General features: G+C 51.6%; 2 protein-coding genes across 2 annotated transcripts; both read right to left on the reverse strand.

Moving 5' to 3' along the window:
• Nucleotides 1–1,643: 1,643 nt before the first annotated feature.
• REM2 (RRAD and GEM like GTPase 2) lies at nt 1,644–13,002 on the reverse strand. Its single transcript, XM_016120537.2, has 5 exons — nt 8,615–13,002; nt 7,060–7,401; nt 6,747–6,820; nt 5,846–6,053; nt 1,644–5,506 (listed from the first exon to the last, which is right to left on the reverse strand). Exons 1-5 carry the CDS (start codon nt 8,715–8,717, stop codon nt 5,211–5,213), a joined length of 1,023 nt encoding a protein of 340 aa, XP_015976023.2. The 5' UTR covers nt 8,718–13,002; the 3' UTR covers nt 1,644–5,210.
• A 121-nt stretch (nt 13,003–13,123) lies between these two features.
• Nucleotides 13,124–18,721, reverse strand: LRP10 (LDL receptor related protein 10). Its single transcript, XM_016120528.2, has 7 exons — nt 18,144–18,721; nt 17,696–17,740; nt 17,062–17,197; nt 15,959–16,149; nt 14,832–15,840; nt 14,392–14,521; nt 13,124–14,263 (listed from the first exon to the last, which is right to left on the reverse strand). Exons 1-7 carry the CDS (start codon nt 18,175–18,177, stop codon nt 13,658–13,660), a joined length of 2,151 nt encoding a protein of 716 aa, XP_015976014.2. The 5' UTR covers nt 18,178–18,721; the 3' UTR covers nt 13,124–13,657.
• Nucleotides 18,722–19,015: the final 294 nt, after the last annotated feature.

The raw sequence follows: 19,015 nt of genomic DNA on the forward strand, positions 1-19,015 counted from the left end.
TCAAATCACAGATTCTCTGCCTAAAAATGAGTTATAATTTTAACAAAGTACGGAAAACTGCAGTATGATACCCTCACTTAGGCTTCAGTTGCCAATCTTCCCCTGCAACTGTCCTAAAACAAATCCAGTAATGGGTCACCTAAGTCCTGGGGCAGGGGTAGGGAGAGGACATGTTGGACCTTGCAGACCACAACTTGAATTTGTATTTCCAGAGTTGTGCTGTGCTTTGAGAGAATAGCAAGCTGCCTCCTGAGTGAATAAGAAACCACACAGGCCGCAATTAAATAAATAAATAAATAAATAAATAAGTAAATAAATAAATAAACTGCTTATTTGTATAATGCTTGACAGATTACAAAGATATTTGGATTTTTATTTAGTCCTCACAACTATCCTGTATTATATAGTTGGGAGAGCTGAGGTTCAGAAAGACAGGTTAAGAATGACTTCACCACAGACGTCCATCCAGAAAGTAGTGGGCCTGAGAGCTAACTAAAACACCTTCAAGTCCCTATTGAACTTGTATTCACATCTCGAGTTTACAAGGCCACCAAACTGTGGAGGCATGGCATCGAGATTCAAATAGATGAAAAGGAACCTTGAGCATATGCATCAGAGAGCAACCGGAATAATACAGGATGAAAAAGCAAGATGCTCTTGTCTGGTTTTTGGGCTCCTTGACAACTTGGCCACACCACCCACCCAAATGTTACTGCCTTCTTATGGGCTGCCCACCATTTCTGCTGTGCATTTGCTCATGTAGTTTCACTGCAAGGGGTGGTTTATCTTTCCTCCATCTATCTACAGCATACATATATCCTTCAAGCTCCTGTTTCTAAAATATAAGTCTTCTAAATTTTGTTTCTTTCATTCTTAGAAATTTTTAAAGCACATGATGTCACCCCCCCACCACCACCCCCACCCACCTTAGTTAGAATATAGCATAGTTCGCTGCTGTTTTGGCCATGGTTGTGCTGTCACCACCACCTTGTCCCGCCTCTCCAGGTCAATTGTAAGTTACTTGAGGGCAGCGATCATGTCTGTATTGTTTTCCTCATAGGGCCCAGAATAGTGACTGGCATATTGCAGCACTTGAGGGGAACAGTAAACATTTATGGATGAAAGATAAAAACATCCAGGAAAAATTTACTTGAAGTGGGTTGGAACTATGTTAGATTAATAAAAAGATGTACATATGGGTGAACTTCCTAGGAGCGAAGACTTGTGAAGTTGTCCTTCCACAACTGGGAGCCTTCAGAGGAGAGAGCAACTGCTCCAGCCTCTAGAGAGGATTAGATACAGCAATAAATTATTTCATTTTTGAACAGGTAAGATATGCCATAGCAGGGCTTATGGCCTAACTATAAGCAGAAGCCCAGAGCAGAGGAATACCTTCTAAAACATGGGGTGGCATCATCTCTGGCCTCTTAGAGGAGGGCACAGTCTATGTTCTCGGCCACTGAAGAGAACTTATGACCCAGGGGGAGTGGAGGTATCGGTTTGACAGGGGTTGGGCCAGTAGGAGCACAAACCCCAAGACAAAATTGCAGTAGTTAGAGGAGCACAAGGGCAGAGACCCGGCACAGGCAGCTCAGGCCCCAGGGCCCTTCACTATCACAAATCAACCCAGATCAGTAGCTTGGTTATACTTTGCTTTGATCAGAGGGAGGGAGAAGAATGGCCTGGCTCTCAGCGAAGACCCCACCTCTCCCAAGTCAGGCGGGAGCCTGGCTTCAGCTTCCTTCTGTTCTGAGCTCTTCCATGTAGGCGTCTAGAGGGAACACACAGATGGGTCGGCTGATGGGTCTGGCTAAGTTGCGGGGAGGGAGGCCTATGTGTGTGTGGCTCCCTTCATGAGGGAGGTCCTGCCATCATCATCTTCAGACTGATGCCACATGGAAGACACTGATTCCTCATCCTCCCCTCCTGCCATCTTTGACCATTGGTGGTACTCCCCTCCTCCCTTGGCAGTTGCCTCTACGTGCTCAGTCCTGGTTCTTCCATTGCCTCTGTGGTGGCTGCATCTCCACCTCCTTTACCTGCCTCTCCTTAGGACTTTCTTTCATCTCTTCTTTTTCTGAAACACCAAGGCTTCATTTTGTTTTAAATTATTTTATTTCATTTTTGAACAGGTAAGATACGCCATAGTTAAAGAAATAGAAATGGGGTATACGATGAGAAGTAAACTTCCCACACCTGTCCTTCACTCACCCAGTTCCTCTTCCCAGCAGTCATCAGTACCAACCTGTTTTATAATTTGTTAGGTCACAGACTCCTTTGGAAATTTGATAAAATTCGTGAACCTTAGCCTCGGGCAAATGCATGACTGCACAAACATCAGATCATACCACTTTATAAGAATTATAGACCCCTAAAGCCCATGTGTGGTTTGAGGCTAAGACACCCAGCTTGTATTGCTCCCTCTCCCTTAGTATCTCCCTTAGTATAATTTGTAGTTCCCTGTGCAAAATAAAAATGCAGGGCTCCCTACTCAAAGAATTTCCAAACAGTGACAGCAAAGCATTAAACTAAGCATAGGGCCTTCTGTGACTGTGCCATGAAGCCAGTCCTGCATCTTATCCTTTACTCTGGCTCTTCTACTAATATTTTTATAGCAATTATTCTCATATCTATGTTTCTCGTCCCAATTTCTGAATTTCCGACCCAGCTGTCAAGGAAACTGCCGAAACTCTCCATGTGAATGTTCTTCCAGCATCTTAAACTCAGAGTCTCCAAAATGGAGCCATTTACCTTCTACTCTCTGCCCTTTAACTTCTAATTCTGCAGCCTCCTCCTACAACCTGCAACCTCCTCCTTCTCTATACCCAGCCACTCAGTTGCCAAGTCTCATTGATTCTGACTCTCAAATCCATGTGGCCCCTTCTTTCCCACGGCCGTCTCTCTCAGAATGGTCCCTCATTGCCCTCCATATGTATTTCTGTGATTGGCCCCTACACTCAGCTCCTCAGGCCTTGCCTCTGCTGCTCCAATCTATGCACACCTCTCCCAGCCTCCTCTTCCCAAAAGACTACCCTGATCACATCATTTCCACATGCAGAGACCTTCAGTGACTTGCACTGCCTACAGAGTTGGGCTCTAATTCCTTTGCCAGTGTTTAAGGTCCTTTGCAGTAGGCTTCAAACGTTCTTTTCCGTGTTCGTCTCTTACCCCTCCTCTTCATATCCCTGAGGCTTCAACCCAACTGTAGAACCATCTGGTCTCTTAATGGGCCTAGTGTGTTTTCCTGCATTTTAGAATTTGAACTGCCTCTGTTCATTGTCCCCAGAGATTAGAGCTGGCTTACTCCGCCGCAGCCACATAATTTCTCAGGCCTTTTCACCACAGCTACTGTCCATGGCCCTGCTCATTGTGTCAGCTGCATTTCTTCTACTATCCCTCTTCCCCTCACTCCAATTCCTACTGGAAAGGGAACTTCAGATACAAAGGTGGATAAAATCTTTAAGTATCAAGCAGACATGAGTGGAGTCCCAGCTCTGCTTTGCTTATTGACCTTTTATTGATCCTTGTTACTTAAATTCTTCCACAGTAAAAAAAAAAAAAAAAGAAAGAAAGAAAGAAAGAAAGAAAGAAAGGTAACACCTTATTTAGTCATTACAGTGTTAACAGATAAAGTGAATAAAGTCCTAAGGATAGTGTCACTATTCATATTATCTTATAACCATCCATGCTGGACCGGTCTCCCTTGGCTCCTCCTTAGCTGTAAGGACTCAGAAGATATCTCATCTCTCTTTCCATTAAGTTCTGGGAACCTGAGTGGGGTGAAGTGGAGGCCTGGCCTTTGAGTGCTCAGGTAGTTAACTGTATTGTATGTCTTAGGGGAGCTGCTGCCTTGTGGAGCTCTGTTCCCTTTGTTCAAACTCGTGGCTCAGGCAGCAGCAGGCGTGGGTGTCACCAGGAAAGGCACTGACAGCTTCAGGTCTCACATGGGCTTTACAGGTGACAGCTGGGGTGTTGGGGCCCTGTCAGGGGAAATGCAGGCTGACCCTATCATGCCCCAGCTGATGAGCCTTCCTGGTGAATGTGGGTCTCACCTTGAACCAGCCAAGGTCATAGCTGAGTGTAGCTCTGGGAGCTAAATGTAGCCTCTAGCCTGCCCTTTGCAGGATAAAGTAGGGAGATGGAGCTTAGAGTCTGAGGACTTGGTACCCACTGGGTCACTAAGTTATTAAATTACTTCTAGGTCCCTGCTCTTCTGCAGGCCTGTTTTCTCATCTGCAAAGGCACGAGTTGGACCCCATTATCTCTCAGGGCCTGTGATTCCTTGCCACAGACTATACCAGGACCAAGTCAGTTTTTGGGACCTAGGGATTTAGGTTCCTTGTTCCTCTGGGCCTGAGTTTTCCTGTCTGTAACAGAGTTTCCTACATCTATCCCTTCTGTAGGGGCGTTGAGAAAAGAGAGACAAAGTGGAAAAGTGCAGTAGAAAAATTATTTATTGAAAAGAAAAGGGTGGCCCCTTGCTAGTGCCTCCTGGGCTCTGGCCAAAGGGGGATTACCACCCTCTCAGCTCCTCACGCTGGCGTCTAAAGGCAAAAGTCTGTCCGTACCTTACCTTTAATAGCCTTAAAGGGGAAGTGCCATGGTGTAATGATAAAACCACAGAATCAACTCTCAAAAATAGCACTTCCAGGCCCTACCCTTTAAGAACTCCTTAAAGGCGAAGTGGACAAGTGCAGCAGATAAGAGCCAGAACATTTTAGGAAAAGTCTCCAAAAAGGATCTCCGTGTCTTTACCTTTAAGAATCTCTTAAAGGTGAGGCATGTTCACGCAGAGTACAACGGTGGAAACCCCTGTAAAGGAGTCTACAAAGCACTTTTCCAGTTTTCGCTTTTAGGATCTCTAAAGGAGAAGTGGTCAAGCGCGAAGTAATGCAACCAAAATACCTTACAGAACGATTTTCCTTCCTGTTCGCGTGAACCAGCCCCGCCCACCGGCCGTGGCGCACCCACCCTCGGTTCTGCATCCTGCCTCCTAGGTGCCCAGAGTTGGGTATATCCAGAGAACGAATGGAGGCGCATTTGCTGGCCCGCACCCGCAGTGGCAGCAGGGCGTCCTGGGAGTTTTTGGTTTCCTAGACGGTCTTCACAAAGGAAGCCTGACTGGGGCGGATGGGGGCGGGGCGAAGGGGCCAGCAGAGAGAATGGAGACTGGTGACCATGGTGACCGCGGTGACCATGGCAACAGTGGCTCAGAGAACGGAGAGGTCGTGACACGACCTAGAGCGCTGCTTGAAGAACTTGGCGTTGCGCGGCACCAGGTTGGCAAGGAAGCGCTTGGCCTTCTTGGTGAGGCTCTCGCGGCGCGCAGGTGGCACAGCGCCCTCCAGGCCGCTCCATTCTGGCCGCTGGCTCCCCATGCGGCTCCGGCCCCGCCGCAGCCGGATCTGGCGCACCGCGCCCTCAAAGAGCTCCCGTGTGTTGTGGTGTAGCGCAGCTGACGTCTCGATGTGCTTGCAGCTCAGTGTCCCTGCTAGGTGGCGGCCCTCTGCAGGAAGGAATTGGTTCAGGCGCTCGACTGGGCTGCACTGGGCCCAGGGCGAGGGTGCACTGGGTGAGGTCTTAGGTGTTCATAGGAAAAGGACTGGGGCAAGTAAGAGAAGGCAGGGATGAGTGGGGAGGTGGAAAGGTGATGGGGAGTGAAGAGAAAAGATTCTCAGGGCCTTAGGCTTGGGCATTGAGAGTCTTCTCTTAGCCTGGGGCTAACTGCAATCAAGTTTGTGCACCTGAGGGTAAAAAGGCCTCAGGGCAAAGAGGTGACAGGAAAGGAAGGACTAGGATACCTTGAGGTTGGGGATCAAGTATGGATGAGGTTCAAGATACCCACCCTCCAGTGAGACTTCCCTGGAGCGGGCCAGGTCACTCTTGTTTCCAACAAGGATGACAGGCAGGTCGTGGTGGGGCCTCCCAGCCCGAAGCCGAAGTAGGGTCTCTGGAACTTTGGAGAAGCTTCTTCTATCAGTGACTGAGAAGACGATGAGAAAGGCATCCCCGGTCTGAAGGCAGTGGTCCCGCAGCCACCCCCCTGCTTCCCCCTGCAGATGGGCAGAGAGAGTCATGGACTGTCAGGGCTGGAAGCATGGGAGAACCTGTCCAGCACCTACATATCAAGGATGAGGAATCAGGATGTGAGGGAGAAGCCACTTGCTTAGAACAGCAGAGCCAGTTAATGACAGAATCTCTAAACCCAGGATGTGTTTATGGAGGAGGGACAAGTTAGTAATGTGAGTCCCACGTGGGAGAATTGGAGACACGATCCTAGACGAGGGTAATCTGTCCTACTTTCTGATGCTTAAACTCTTAAGAAATGAATGCTATTCAAGTATATGTAATCTGGTCTCTCATTTCTACAAAGTAACCACTTATGCCCAAATGTGCACAAATCCTCACTTTTTTTTCTTTCCCTAAACTCTTGTCCTGTCCAATCAGACTCTTCTGGGCTGAAAAATGCATGGATAGGGTCAGTTTCAGAATGTTTAACCTGGCTTGCAGCTGCAGGGTTTGTCAAATTCAGATCCTAACTTTCTTCTGGGTCAGATGATCCTGGAAAGACAGCGGCTCTCAATGCTATGATATGCACACTCGTATATACCTTTTGCTCTCTGAGATGATACTACAAGTTGAAACCAGCACTTATAGTCCCACCAGCTTTCAGTCAGACCCAGACTTCACCCTTCCCCAGTTCTCCCGGGTTCATCACCTGCTTGCAGCCACATCTTAGTTCTCACCTGTTCCCAGATGTCATAAACAACAAGAGTCACTTCCTCCTTATCCACCATGATACGTCTTTCATAGGTGTCCTCTGTTGGGAAATAAGGACAGAGAGTGGAGCCTATTAGGAGGCTGCCAACACTTATGAGACCTGGTAACCAGGGGTGCCTCAGATCCCAGGACCAGGGACCCCCAACCAGGGAGGTTGCCACAGAAAGCATTAGAGAAACTTCCTTTCTGGCCTCCAGGAGCGGCTCATGCCTTCAGCTCTTCCATCCCTGACTAGGGCTCCAGAAACACCCTCAATCCCTGCAGAGCTCTCCCAAATACCTGGGTTCTCTGGCTCATGAGCACTGTCTCCCTGGAGACCGCCAAAAGTGCCTGCTAGGGTGCTCTTGCCCACGCCACTCTCCCCCACCAGCATGACCTTGAAGATGGCATCCTTTTGGGTGGGGGCTGCCTCCCCTGAGCCCAAGGAGTCAGAGGAGCCAGAGGATGAGGCTTGAGGTGGCCAGTCAATTTCATCTACAGCTTGGGCCCGCCGCAGTTGGTGCTTGTAGGGGACAGGCATACTGCCTCTTCGTCTTGGGGCCCCTGGGGCAGGGGGTGGCCCGCCTCGGTCCAATCCTGCCAACAGTTTCTCTGGCTTCTTCAGCAGTGTGGTGTCTGCTTCTGAGGGGTAAAGAGAAGGAAGCTATGAGTGGGGTGCTCCTAGCCATCTACAGACGGCTCAGTCCTGGCTGTGCTACCTTCAGTGGCCCAGTTGATGACCATGACCCAGAAGGAGCTAAGAATCTTTGGTCTGACCTCTTACACTGTAACTCCCCCAGAAGCCTGAACTGGTTTTTAGGGCTCCAAGGAGGTGACCTGATGGCTTCCCCAAAGTGGTTCTGGCCACAACCTATTCAAAACATGCCCCATGCAGGGGAAGCACCTGTGTGCAGCCTCTGCACACCCACTCACGCTTCACATTGACACATAGGCACGCCCCCAGACTAGGCCTCTGGCCCTGGGGCTGCTGCTCCTTTCACCAAGAGGCCTTGCCCCTGTGGCTTCCAGCACGAGGGATCCCCTCCTAGCTTGCTCAGGGATGAGAAGCCGAAGCTGCTGCCTAGGTTCTGCCGGGTAGGTAGTGGTAGTCAAAAACTTTGTGGGGGGCCTGTTCCCAAAGAAGGGCCTTTGATCTCTGAGATGTGCGTGTTGGTTTTCCGTGGGTGTGTGCATGAGAGGGCTGCCTCTTCGCGGCCCTGTAGGTAAGTATTCCGCAGTGTATGAATGTGTGTGAGAATCCTTCTTCATCCCAGGGAGTTGGAGAATATCGTGTTCATGGTGTGGTGGAGGGAGGGAGAAGGAAAGGGGGGGGAGAGATCTGGAGTAAGAGAGGGAGAGTGACAATGCATGGGTCAAGGTAACTAGAGGAGGAACAACAGACACAACAAAGGGGGAGGGAGAGAAGCTGGAAATAGCCCAGGATCAATACTTGGCCAGCAGCCAGGGCCTCCAGGAGCCAGAAGAAACCCTTACAACAGGTCCCCAGGGCAGCCCCCAGCCCGTGATTCCCAGGCTTGTGGGCTGCGCCTTCCTGTTCCCCCTTCCCTCCTGCCCGTCCCTGTCTTTTGGGAATAGGCCACCCTAAGGGGGCAAGTACTGGTCTCCCCAGTGAAGCCCTGAGAGTGATGGGGGAAGGGGTGTTTAGGCATCACTCACTGCTAAGCCCCAGTCCAGCCCCAGTCCTAGTGTGAGCAGGAGGATTCCCTGCTTCTGGACTTGCTTTTCCCCTCTTGCTTGGGTTCAAGCTCCTTTAACCCCGAGTTCTGATATCCCCACCAAAGCTTCAGCTTTCACCCCCATGATTTCAGCGGAAACCTGCCCAGCTCAGCCTCACCTGGTGTGGGCGTCCCTGGGGGAGAGGCCTGGTGGCTGCCGGAGGGGCAGAGTGCTGTGGTTTCTGTGTCCGTGTCCATGTCGGTGTCCAGGTCCGTATGCATCGGTGTGCGTGTGGGTGTGCAGCCCGGCGACTCGCAGCACTCGCTGCCTCACTCAGCAGCACTGTCAGCTTTTCCCTTTAAACACCACCTCCCCACTCTTGCACTGCCCCCCCCTCCCGACACCTGGGGAAATCGTCCCGCCCCTGATGAGGTCACACATACTAATGAGCAGTGATGTCAGCGGGATTCCCTCCTTTCCGCCACCCCTCCCCAGCCTTTGTGTCGCTTCCCTCCGGGAGCACACACACACACTGAGGAGTCTGGTTAAGACGTGAACAGAACTAAGTCAGAATGTAGAGGAGATGAGTTCAGAGAAGCAGGGTGAGGGGTCTGTAGGAAAGGGAGCTGAGGCTAGCAGGAGGCCGGGACCCAGGGACTGGGAGGTCTTTCTCCAGGAGCCAAGACTATTCGTCAATGATCTCTGTGTTCCCAGCTCTCTAGCCCAGTGTCCAGCCTTGAGCAGGTGCTCTGTGGCTAAATGGAGGGGCTAGAAGCAAAAACCAAAAGAAATGCAGGGACAGGGGGACAGCCAACCTTGCCACCAAGCTTCCCTGCCATTCTCTCCTTCCCCACAACCACTCGTCCCTTCTGGGCTAAGGCCCACAAAGATATCCATTTCCCGGTCTGGCCCATAGGCAGATGGGGGCTTTGAGGAAGGAGAAGTGGCTGCTTTGTTTGGGCAGCTTCATTTTGGCGTTAGGTTCAGGTGGGTCCAAACCACTGCGGGACTTCCCCTTTCTCTCTCTCCCTGCCAGGCCAACCAACCATTAATCACAGAAGGAAGAAAAGGGAGAGACTAGCTCTCTAGAAGTTTCCAATCCCAAGGTGGGGATGGGATGTACCAGCCCACTCCATCCCTTGTGGCGTTCAACGGAGCAGCCACCAGGCCTCTGGGCTACACAAGGCAGACACACAATGTCTGCCTCTTTCTGCAAAGCCAGGAAGGTGTGTCATCTTTACTACTTCTTTCCTGCCTGGTTCCCTTTCTCTTCAGGCTCCCACTCTTGTTTTCCTGACACCCACATTTTAATTTCCTGGCCTCTCCTGAACCATTTTTGCCAGATGCTGGGCCAAGCACCTTCTTACATTAGTTCCTTTCATCCTAATGATTCTAAGGCTGAGTATAGTAAGTGGACGGCCTGTCCCCAAATCAAGCATGCAGCTGGAAAGTGGGGACACCAGGATTCCCACTCAGCTCTTTCCGACACTAAAGATTGTTTTTATCTCTACCGTTATGCTGCATTTTTCCTATTAATATTCCAACTGTCTTCAATTATTGGGAACAATCCATATTGCAGTCTTCAGTGGAATTTTCCAACCAAAGAGGCAAATGGTAATCTTGGGACTAATGTGCAGTGACAGTTCACTATGTGGAGATCAACTACAGGTCAACATTGTGGATTCTAGAGGGAGCAGAAAGGACTCCTAAGCAGCTACAATACTCATTGGATAGACTCTCCAGTCCTCAATCACAGCCTACTTATCCTTATTTTATTCACAATTTTAATGTGTCCTTGTGTGGTCTGTACTAACAGATCAGAAGCACATTTAGAGCAGCAAGTGCCCCCCCCCTCCCATGGCCTGGTAGTGAGGTAAACACTACAACAACCTTAAAACAGTTATAAGCATTTAAATAGTGGTCTAAGGTCATTTGCCATAGACAACTCCTTGTTACAGCTTCTGAAAACATTGCTGCAGAGGAGCCATTGGTTTCTATGAATGATCTTCAGCTGCCTAGAAATATTTATATTATATTGCAGATATGCTGAAGATGGCTGATATTTTAGAATGATTTCCTTCCAAAATGAATTTTTAGAAAAGTTTTAAATTGCAAAGGGGTGAGCTTGATGTATTTGGAAAACTCACTTAGGTGGCTAGATTTATTTCTGTTATACCGGGTAACAGTGAGTCAAGGGCTGCAGAGCCCAGCAAGGATTCTTGATCATGACCTCAGCCTACCCTCAAGCCAGCCTTAGGCCGCAGGGGCAGTTTGGGTTTCACCTTGAACCACCTCTCTAGTTCCACTAGTAAGAGGCTGTACACTTGCCCATGTCCAAGGTCCTTCAGGAATAGAAGGTCAAGAGAATGTGGAATGGTAGGACAAGGGTGAGATTTGGAAGCAAACCAATCCAGTTTTAAATGTCTCTCTGTCCCTCTCACTCTCTGCCTCTGAGAAGAGACCACACTATTTGGAGTGTTACCCCTTTTCTAATAAACTTTCATTTTGACTCTTAAAAAAGAAATCTGCCACTCTATAGAGACTAGGCTAGTCTTGTAATTTCTTTGATGCTGCTCCTGAACATGTGAATTGGAGTTAGGAGGCCCATGGCACAGCCCCGTCATGAGGCTTGGCCATTTAAGATAAAGGAGCTGGTACTCAGCAGGGTGCCTATTTGGTGTTCCCAGTCTCTCGCTGTAGGTCTGTGGATCCTTCTCCCCTCCCAGTGGGGCCTGGAGCTAGGTTCAGGCCCAGATTCTGTTCTTTAAGATTGAATTCTGCTGTTATCTCAGATTCCCAGCCTGATCCCCTTCTCAAGCTAAGCACAATTCCCTCCTCCCACACTTGATACTGAGCACCTTGGGTAGTGGTGTCAATCCTGATAGGATTTGAATTGCTTTTTCTTTTTCCTTGGGCCATGGATAAAATAAAATAGGTGAGTGCTCTTCAATGCCCCTACTCTCTCCTGGCTAGGACCCTCTCACTTAATTTCCCCATATGGCCTGTACAAGGTGAATCCCCTCTCTGCCAAACAGAGGCTTCACTATGACTCTCAAAAGCAGTGTTACTGCTTGCACCTCCTAGAGCACAGACCCAGCACTTCAAGAAGCTTCTTTCAGGTCCATGAATCTATATGTACAGGCCTTTTTAGTACACTCTACCTTCAAGTCCTTCCTCCAGCATTCTGAGGCATTCCACCATGAGGAGGTTTCTTTTACCTTAAATCTTTGCCCACTTTCAAGTTACGGAAAGGGTGAAATAGACAAGGGATGAAGATATCAAGCTGAAGGTTTTTGAGGTGGCTACTGGGAAAGACAGGAGCATGGAGAGGGCAAAGACCAAGTGATAGAGGTATGGGAGCGGAAAATCAGCATTCTTTGCTTCACTGTTTTCATTGGGCCCGACACTGGTGGGACCAAGGAATGTTTGCACTTGGGAAGGAAGGTCCAAAGGGAGAAAAGTAAGCAAGAATGAGGATCTCTGGAGACCCTTCCCCAATGTCTGGAGAGGGTCTGGAGTGAAAGGAGCTTGGGTTTTTCCTAAACCAAGATGCCAGAGTCCCAGGACTACACCATATCTCCTTTCTGCCACTTCTCTAGACTCTTGCTTACTAGGAAAGAGGAAACATTACACAATTAGTACTGGGTATGAGATTGATCAGGTGTAATCAACAGGGGCCCTCCATCAGAAGCATGGGGATAGGCCAGGCCCGGTAGGAAGAGTAAGGGTGAACCTGAAGGGGAGCCCATTTGGGGAAGGGGGGCTGGTTCTGTCAGGGATATCTCAGTTCTGCTCTTTCCCCCTATAGGCTCCTTCTATATCCTTTGTCCTGATTTTCATTCCAAACTCCGGGACACTTGTCCTGCTTACCAGAGACTGGATTCAAACATTTCTCAAGCCATTCCTTCCTCCTCCACCCTCTCTAGCTTTTTTTGCTCTGGCCGCTGCTTACACTCCAGCCCCTCTTCTGAGGTCCAGGCTCCAGCCTATATCCCTGGCCCTCAAATCTGCTTAGTTTGCTTATACTGTCAACTCTCAACCTGCCTAGAACTCACAACTCTATTCCAACTACTGACAGCATTCTTTAGAATCTATTTTGGGGCCTCTTCCAAGAAGACCTCTTAGATTTCGCCAAGGTGACACCAGCACCTTTACAACCTGAATGTTTGTGATTTTTCTTGACTCATCTTTGCTTGCTTTGAGGCATCCTGGGTAAAAGTTCATCTGTCTTGCCTAGGACAGACTGTAAGTGCTTGGCGGGGGTATAGAGTGGAGGGCAGGAGTCATGGCTCCGATGTTCCACCAGAGACAATCTGCTCCTGTGATCTGTGCTCTGGGAATACTCCATAAATGGAAACCTTCCCAGCTACAAAGCCCAGCTGGCTCACCAGACTTCCGGCCTGGCAGTGAATAAGGAGGCTTGGTACTCACCCTGGTGTTAGTCACTGTGGAGCTGGGCCCCAGGCGGTGAGTGGAGGTGGAGAGGGTTGGTTCTTAGGGTCCCTAGAATTTGCTTACCCACTAAGTGGCATAAAAATTAAGGGTGTGTGGTTAGAAGATAAACAGGAAGAAGGCAGGAGGTAGAGGGCAGAGCAAAGGCCTACATGGGAAGGAGCAAGGTGAGCTGAGCATAAGCTGAGGTGGGTAGAGAGGCAGGGCTCAGGCTCACAGCTCATTTACAAAAAACTTAAATTTCTGATTCCTTTATTTTCGATCTTGACTTTCTAGGCAATGACCTAGCTATGGGACAAAATCATTTGTTGTGCTCTTTTTATAAGCCAGGCCCTATAGGAAAGATTACAGTTGGCAAAACCTCAGGCTCTGCCCGAAATCCTCCCCTTGGGGGCTGGAGGTCTCCAGCCAATTGGCATTCTGGTGCTAAAGGTCACTTCTGAGTAGGGGATTGGGAAGGATGGAATGATCAGGCCTATAACCCCTTAAGAGCTTTATGTTTTAAAAAGAGGCACCTGAATAGTGGTGGTGTGAGGAGTGGGTGGTACAGGGACTGGTCTCTGGCCACGTGCAGAGGGAGCTCTGCGTGAGCCCTTTCCCTGCCTGAGGGACACCTAACTTTATGCCAATGACACAGGGCCAAAGGGAGGTTCACTAAGTCCCCTCAGATTGCAGGGCAGGGAGAGAAGGGAGGTAGTGGCAGAGAAAATAAGCTGCTCTCTAGAGGGTTACTGTCACTGTACATGAGCCACTGGGGAGCCAGGTCACCTCAGGCAAGCAGTGGCTCATCCTCTGCTTCAACTATCCAGACCCCTGGCTCAGCCAGGGGCACCAGCAGCACATCATCCTCATCCTCTGGGGACAGGACTATTGTGTGGGGTTCAGGTGGGGTCCGGGTTGGTACTGGGGGCCGAGCTGGTCCTGGGGGCCGAAGGCCGGGCAGAATGCGGCCTCTCAGGGCCTGTACCACTCCAGACAACAGTGATGGCTCTAGGGATGCTGAGGGCAGTGGCCTTGGTGCCTCGGGGACAGTAGAGGGGGCTGCAGATGTACTGGCAGATGGAAGGGGAGCCTTGACAGGCAGTGGGGGTGCCTGTTCCCCATCTTGCCCACCTACTGCCCCAACCTCACGGGCTGGACCTGTGCTGCTATCTAGGGCTTCGAGGGGAGCATCTGAAGGTGGGACCTGAGATCTGGTCTCAGAGGTCCGAGCTGGGGGGTTGGTTCGAGGAAGCAGGCCCCAGCGGCGGAGACGGCGTACTAGGCGGCGCATTGAGCGGCCCCGCTGTCGGCGGCGGGCACCTGCGGCACCTCCTGGAGTCATATCCTGGCGCAAGATCTGAAGCAGAGAACGCAGGTTGCCCAGCACTGAGTTCTGCAAGGAGAGGAGGCAGACATCAGAGTTAGGAGGGTGAGGAGGGCCAGAAGGCTGAAAGGAGGAGACAATGGCAGGGCCACAGCAAGGATGGGAGCAGGAAGAACTAAGGTTGTGGGGCAACTTACATCATTAGGGTTCTCTGTAGGGAAGTCTTCTACAGGTGGGATGGCACCCTGGGCAATGAGTTGCCCATAGGATGGAGGTGCCTGCTGCTGCACAATCTCGGCCTCCATCCGAGAGAGTGGGGCAAAGATGCTGGAAGGAATGAGGGCTGCTCAGTCACAGGTGGTTCTGGCCAGAGCAGCCTGCCCCTCTTCCCTCCGGACTCAGGCCAGGACAACTGGAGATATACCAGGGCTTCCCAAAAAGTTAACCTGAGGTCCCTTCCTTGAGATTACTTTCAGGATGTAGACCTGCCTTTCCTCAGAAGAGCACCCCTTTCCCAAAGCCAGACAACCCTAAGAGCTAATCCATGAGCTGGTCACCAGAATCTATCCCCAACATGGGCACGGGCCTTGTCTCCCTCAGTCCCCACTCCTCTACAGCCAGCTACAGTCCCACTGACCTGTATTCCTGGGTGCGGATGGCATAGAGCTTGCAGGTGCAGCCCAGAGCGATGACGAGCAGCAAGCCACACACTAGACTGCCAATGACTGCGGCTGTAATGACCTTGCGGGGCAGGGCATAGGAGCAGTCCCACTCATCACTGCCATCAGCACAGTCTGGCTGCCCGTCACAAACCCACGTTTCATACACGCACTTCTCGTCTCGGCATCGGAAGTTGCCAGGCTGGCAGTGCCGGCAAAGTCTCTCATCTGCTCCATCGGTACAGAAGGTCTGGTAGTTGCAGCGGTCAGCAGGCAGGTAGCAGGCTGAGGCACCAGAAGAGCCGGCAGCCCCACAGGGATAGTGTCCAGGTGGGCAGCTAGGGCAGTTCTCCTCGTCTGTGCCATCGGCACAGTCCCATAAGCCGTCACAGCGCTGTGCCTCACTGTAACAGCGCTCGCCTAGGCCCTCGCTAGCTCCCAGGCCAGAGCCTAAGCCGCAGGGTCGGTCCCAAGGCAAGCAGTAGCCCTGTACATGGTAGGTGGCATTGAAGCCCCTACCACTGCTCCAAGGAACTGTGTGGTAGGCCACAATGGCCTGGCCAGACAGCGTCTCCACGGTGACAGCCTTGCCATTGTTGAAGTGGGTGAGTCTGCGCAGCCGCCGGGAGGTCTCGGGGAGCCCGGTGCCATCATACACATGCACCGTATCTTCATAGCCCAGATCCAGGGCTGTGAAGCGCACAGCCAGGCGCCGGCCATCATGGGGGTCCAGGAGCCAGAGGCAATACTGGGGATGGGAGACTGAGGCCAGGTATGAGTATCCAGGGGAGGAGAAGACCCCATAGAAGTCTTCCAAGGTGTGATTGCAGGGTGGGGTAGGGAAAGGGACTGGGGTCAGGACAGGGAAGGGGTCTGAACTGCAACCTGCCTCATCAGAGCCATCGCCACAGGCATCGACACCATCGCAGTGCTGGGCCAAAGGGACACAGCGGTGGTTCAGGCACTGGAACTCTTCCTGAAGGCAATCTGCAGAGGCACCATGGAGAGGGGCTGTGGAGCATCAGAGCTGATAGGATCCTCCCCCCCTCCCTGGGGCTTCCACTGCCTGTGTTAATAGCCCCATGGACATCTCTGTCCAGCCCACCTTGGCTGTAGGAGAGCAGAAAGCCTTGGCCCATGGGTGCTCTGGCCCCGGCATAGCGGTAGGTAATGGTGATGTTGCCCCCAGGCAGCTGCAGAGGGTTAGCAGGTGCCTTGCACAGGGAGATCTGTGGCTGGAGAGGGGAGTGCAGGATTAAGCGCTCTGAGTCACAGGCCAGGTGCAGTTTTTGGAATCTACAGGGGTGGAAGAAAATAGGATATGAGATATTCTTGACCACTGCTGGCCTCTTTTTCCCCCAGGCCCCTTCCACCCCAAGAAGCACAAATACCTACTTATCCACAATCCAAATATCTATTCAAATCTCTGCCAAATTCCTTAGTAGTCAATGGCAAAAGTCCTAACATAGACTAGTGGCACCATGAGATCATGAGATATAACCTGGAGCCCTGATTTGTGTTGAGACTTGCAATAAGAAAGGGTGTATTGCTTTTCAGTTGTTGCAGTGCTGCCACTCAAGTATGGAGTTAGCAGGAACTGGCAATTACCGTACAGTTCAATTAACCAGAACTTGGTATCTCCTCCCAGTGCCCAATGGTATGACCTGGGATCACCATGGCATTGTGATCCCTTTGCCCAAATACGCTCTCCCTAAACTGCCCTCTCCCTTCACCTATACCCCTTTCTGGGTAAAGCAAATAGCCAGGTACTTAACTTGGGCCCCAACCCCAAAGCCCAGGGTTGGAGGAACCTAGGAGACATAGACTGTTTAAGAGTCTAGGGAGGCTGAGGAAGGTTTTAAAATGATTAAGGAAATAACTCTGAATCCTAGGCAAGGATATGCAACGGACCGAAGGACTGACTCTTTAGAGCAGCTATATGGCAGCCTAAGGACTGTTTCTAGAGTGACCATTGTCTTTCAGAGATGACCAGGACCCTAAGCTAGATCTCTGCCCCCTGCCCAGCTCCAATTCACTGTGTCTGATCCAGAACAAGCCAGGCTTTTAGGACAGCCTAGGCCAAATCAAATTCCACCCTTCCTCGTATTAACAGAGATGGAAATTCTATGAAGAAGTGCCATGACGGTTTTCCCATGATGAAGCAGAGAGGGGCAGGGGAGAGGAACAGAGTCCTGCCCTGCTTCTCACCTGACCGTTATATTCCGCTCCTTGCTGCCCAGGATGAGCCAGGTGCAGTTGGCAGGCGAGTTGTGGCTGTCTCGGCTCAGGGGCCTTTGTAAGGTGCCCTGCACTTCCAAGAGCACTGCTGGAGGGTCCTCACAGGCTGGTGAGAGAGAAAAGCAGGGACACTGGTCCAGAGTCCCATCCCTCCTGGGCTTGAGGCCTCCAAGAATCTGGGCTCTTCAAGAAGGAACAGGGAAACTTCTCCCCCTCAACCACACTCTGTACAGAGTCATAGTCTTCAGTGAGGCTCCCTTCCTCACCCTACGCATCATAGCTTCACCTTAAGTATCAAGACCATAAACAATTTAAGGTCTGCTTTGTGCCAGCCACTGGGCCAAGAAGAGCAGGAAATATTGTCTCTAGCCTCAGCAGGTCTAAGGAGAGCAAGCACGGATATTGGGGAAAAAAACAAAATAGTACGTAACTACCAGGTGAGGACTTACGCTGGGTCTCAATTTCCCCATCTGTAAAATAACGGGTGGATTATCTCCACTCGAAAACTATGGTAGGTACCAGAAAAATTCAGAGAAGAGAGACTCCTCCTTTTGAGTCTTCCCTCGTTATCAAGCCCAAGGCCCCAGAGGCATCATCTACTCACCAGGATTTGGGAAATTGATACGGTCTGGATGGGCCAGCGCGCCTCCTAGAGGAAGAGCGAGAAAGAGCAAGAGAATGAGTCATCTTCAAAGTTTTCTTAACCTGTGCAACTCAAGGAGAAAAGGGAGCCATCTGGGACTTTATGGGAAGGGGTGATGGAGCAGAGGGGAGCTATGGTGTGCGATCTCAAAGGAAGGTCCGGCAGCATGGCTTGCGGGGTGGGTACAGAGATCTAGGGAAGCCAGAGGGAGGACGATTGCTAAGGGGGGGCGGCTGGAGACTTCCCGGAGGTTGGGGCAGGCAGCGCTTGGGTGAGGCAGCAGGGCAGAAGGCAAGGTCAAGCAGGGTAGGGTAAGGTAAAGGGCCTCAGAGGAGAAAGGGAGCTAGAGCGCCTGGGCCGGTGATAGCCCTGAGGGCGGGGTTCCGGATGAGAAGTTTCGGTTTCTTACCCAGCAGAAGGAAGAGGAGGGTGGCCCGCAGCATACTGAGCCGTCTGGCAGAGCAGAAAGCTTCCCAGAGCTTCTGTCGTCTACCCAGTGGGAAGGCGTCGCCGCTCAGAACGTCCAGGTCCCGAAGTGCCGTCTCTTCGAGGAGGTTCCATGGCCTCGGCTCCTCGACCAGCGCTTGGGATGCCAGGGCTGGGGGTGGGGAGGCGGCGGCGGCCCGGCAGCAGGGGCGGGGCCGCTCGCCAACTTTGGAGTTGTTTTCCCAGCCGCCGCCGCCGCCGCCGCCACGCTCTCCCTCGGAGCCGGCTCCCGAAGCCTAAGAAATCTGCTCGAGGCCCGGCTTCGGAGCGCACCCTCGCCTAGAGCCCGCCCGCAGGCCGTGTACGCCCGGGTCCTGGCCTGGCCGCCACCTGCCGGGGCTTGAAGCCACTTCCTCTTAGAGCCAAACTTTGCCTACCCCACAGCCGGCCCGGGCGCGGCTCACCTTCTCCAGCGCGTCCAGCTGGCGAAAGGCAGAAGGAGAGCGGGGAAGGGGAACTGGAAGCCCGGCCCAGCTCCCCGGCCCTCACCCGGGCGGCACCCTGGCCAGCCTAGGGGTTGGAGCAGCCCGGGCAGAAGGAGGGGGCGGGACGAGCCTGGCCCCACCCCTGCCCATCAGCGCGCGCGTGCCCCGCCCACCTGCGGGCCTTAACCCCTTTCCGGCTCTGCCAAGACTTGTCAGATCTGTTGTCTGACCAGGCGCTCAGCCTCTGCTTTTAACTCCACTTTGTTTAGTCCTTTCGGTGAAACACGTTTGTTACAGGACACGTTTGTCAAAGGATAACTGCATATTCCGTAACTGTAATGTTTTTCCTTTGAATCCTTAAGCTCTCAGT

Source organism: Rousettus aegyptiacus, unplaced genomic scaffold (assembly GCF_014176215.1).
Source record: "Rousettus aegyptiacus isolate mRouAeg1 unplaced genomic scaffold, mRouAeg1.p scaffold_m13_p_3, whole genome shotgun sequence".
Classification (NCBI taxonomy): domain Eukaryota; kingdom Metazoa; phylum Chordata; class Mammalia; order Chiroptera; family Pteropodidae; genus Rousettus; species Rousettus aegyptiacus.

What these genes read in the sequence shown, in the direction of transcription:
- LRP10 (XM_016120528.2), bottom strand. Translation starts at nt 18,177, where the DNA reads ATGCTGCGGGCCACCCTCCTCTTCCTTCTGCTGG. An exon ending in TATCAATTTCCCAAATCCTG is followed by an intron (nt 17,198 to 17,695) that starts GTGAGTAGATGA and finishes CTCTCTCACCAG; the next exon opens with CCTGTGAGGACCCTCCAGCA. An exon ending in GAGCGGAATATAACGGTCAG is followed by an intron (nt 16,150 to 17,061) that starts GTGAGAAGCAGG and finishes CCACCCCTGTAG; the next exon opens with ATTCCAAAAACTGCACCTGG.
- REM2 (XM_016120537.2), bottom strand. Translation starts at nt 8,717, where the DNA reads ATGCATACGGACCTGGACACCGACATGGACACGGACACAGAAACCACA. An exon ending in CCCAGGGACGCCCACACCAG is followed by an intron (nt 7,402 to 8,614) that starts GTGAGGCTGAGC and finishes TTTACCCCTCAG; the next exon opens with AAGCAGACACCACACTGCTG. An exon ending in CAGGGAAGTCTCACTGGAGG is followed by an intron (nt 5,507 to 5,845) that starts GTGGGTATCTTG and finishes TCCTTCCTGCAG; the next exon opens with AGGGCCGCCACCTAGCAGGG.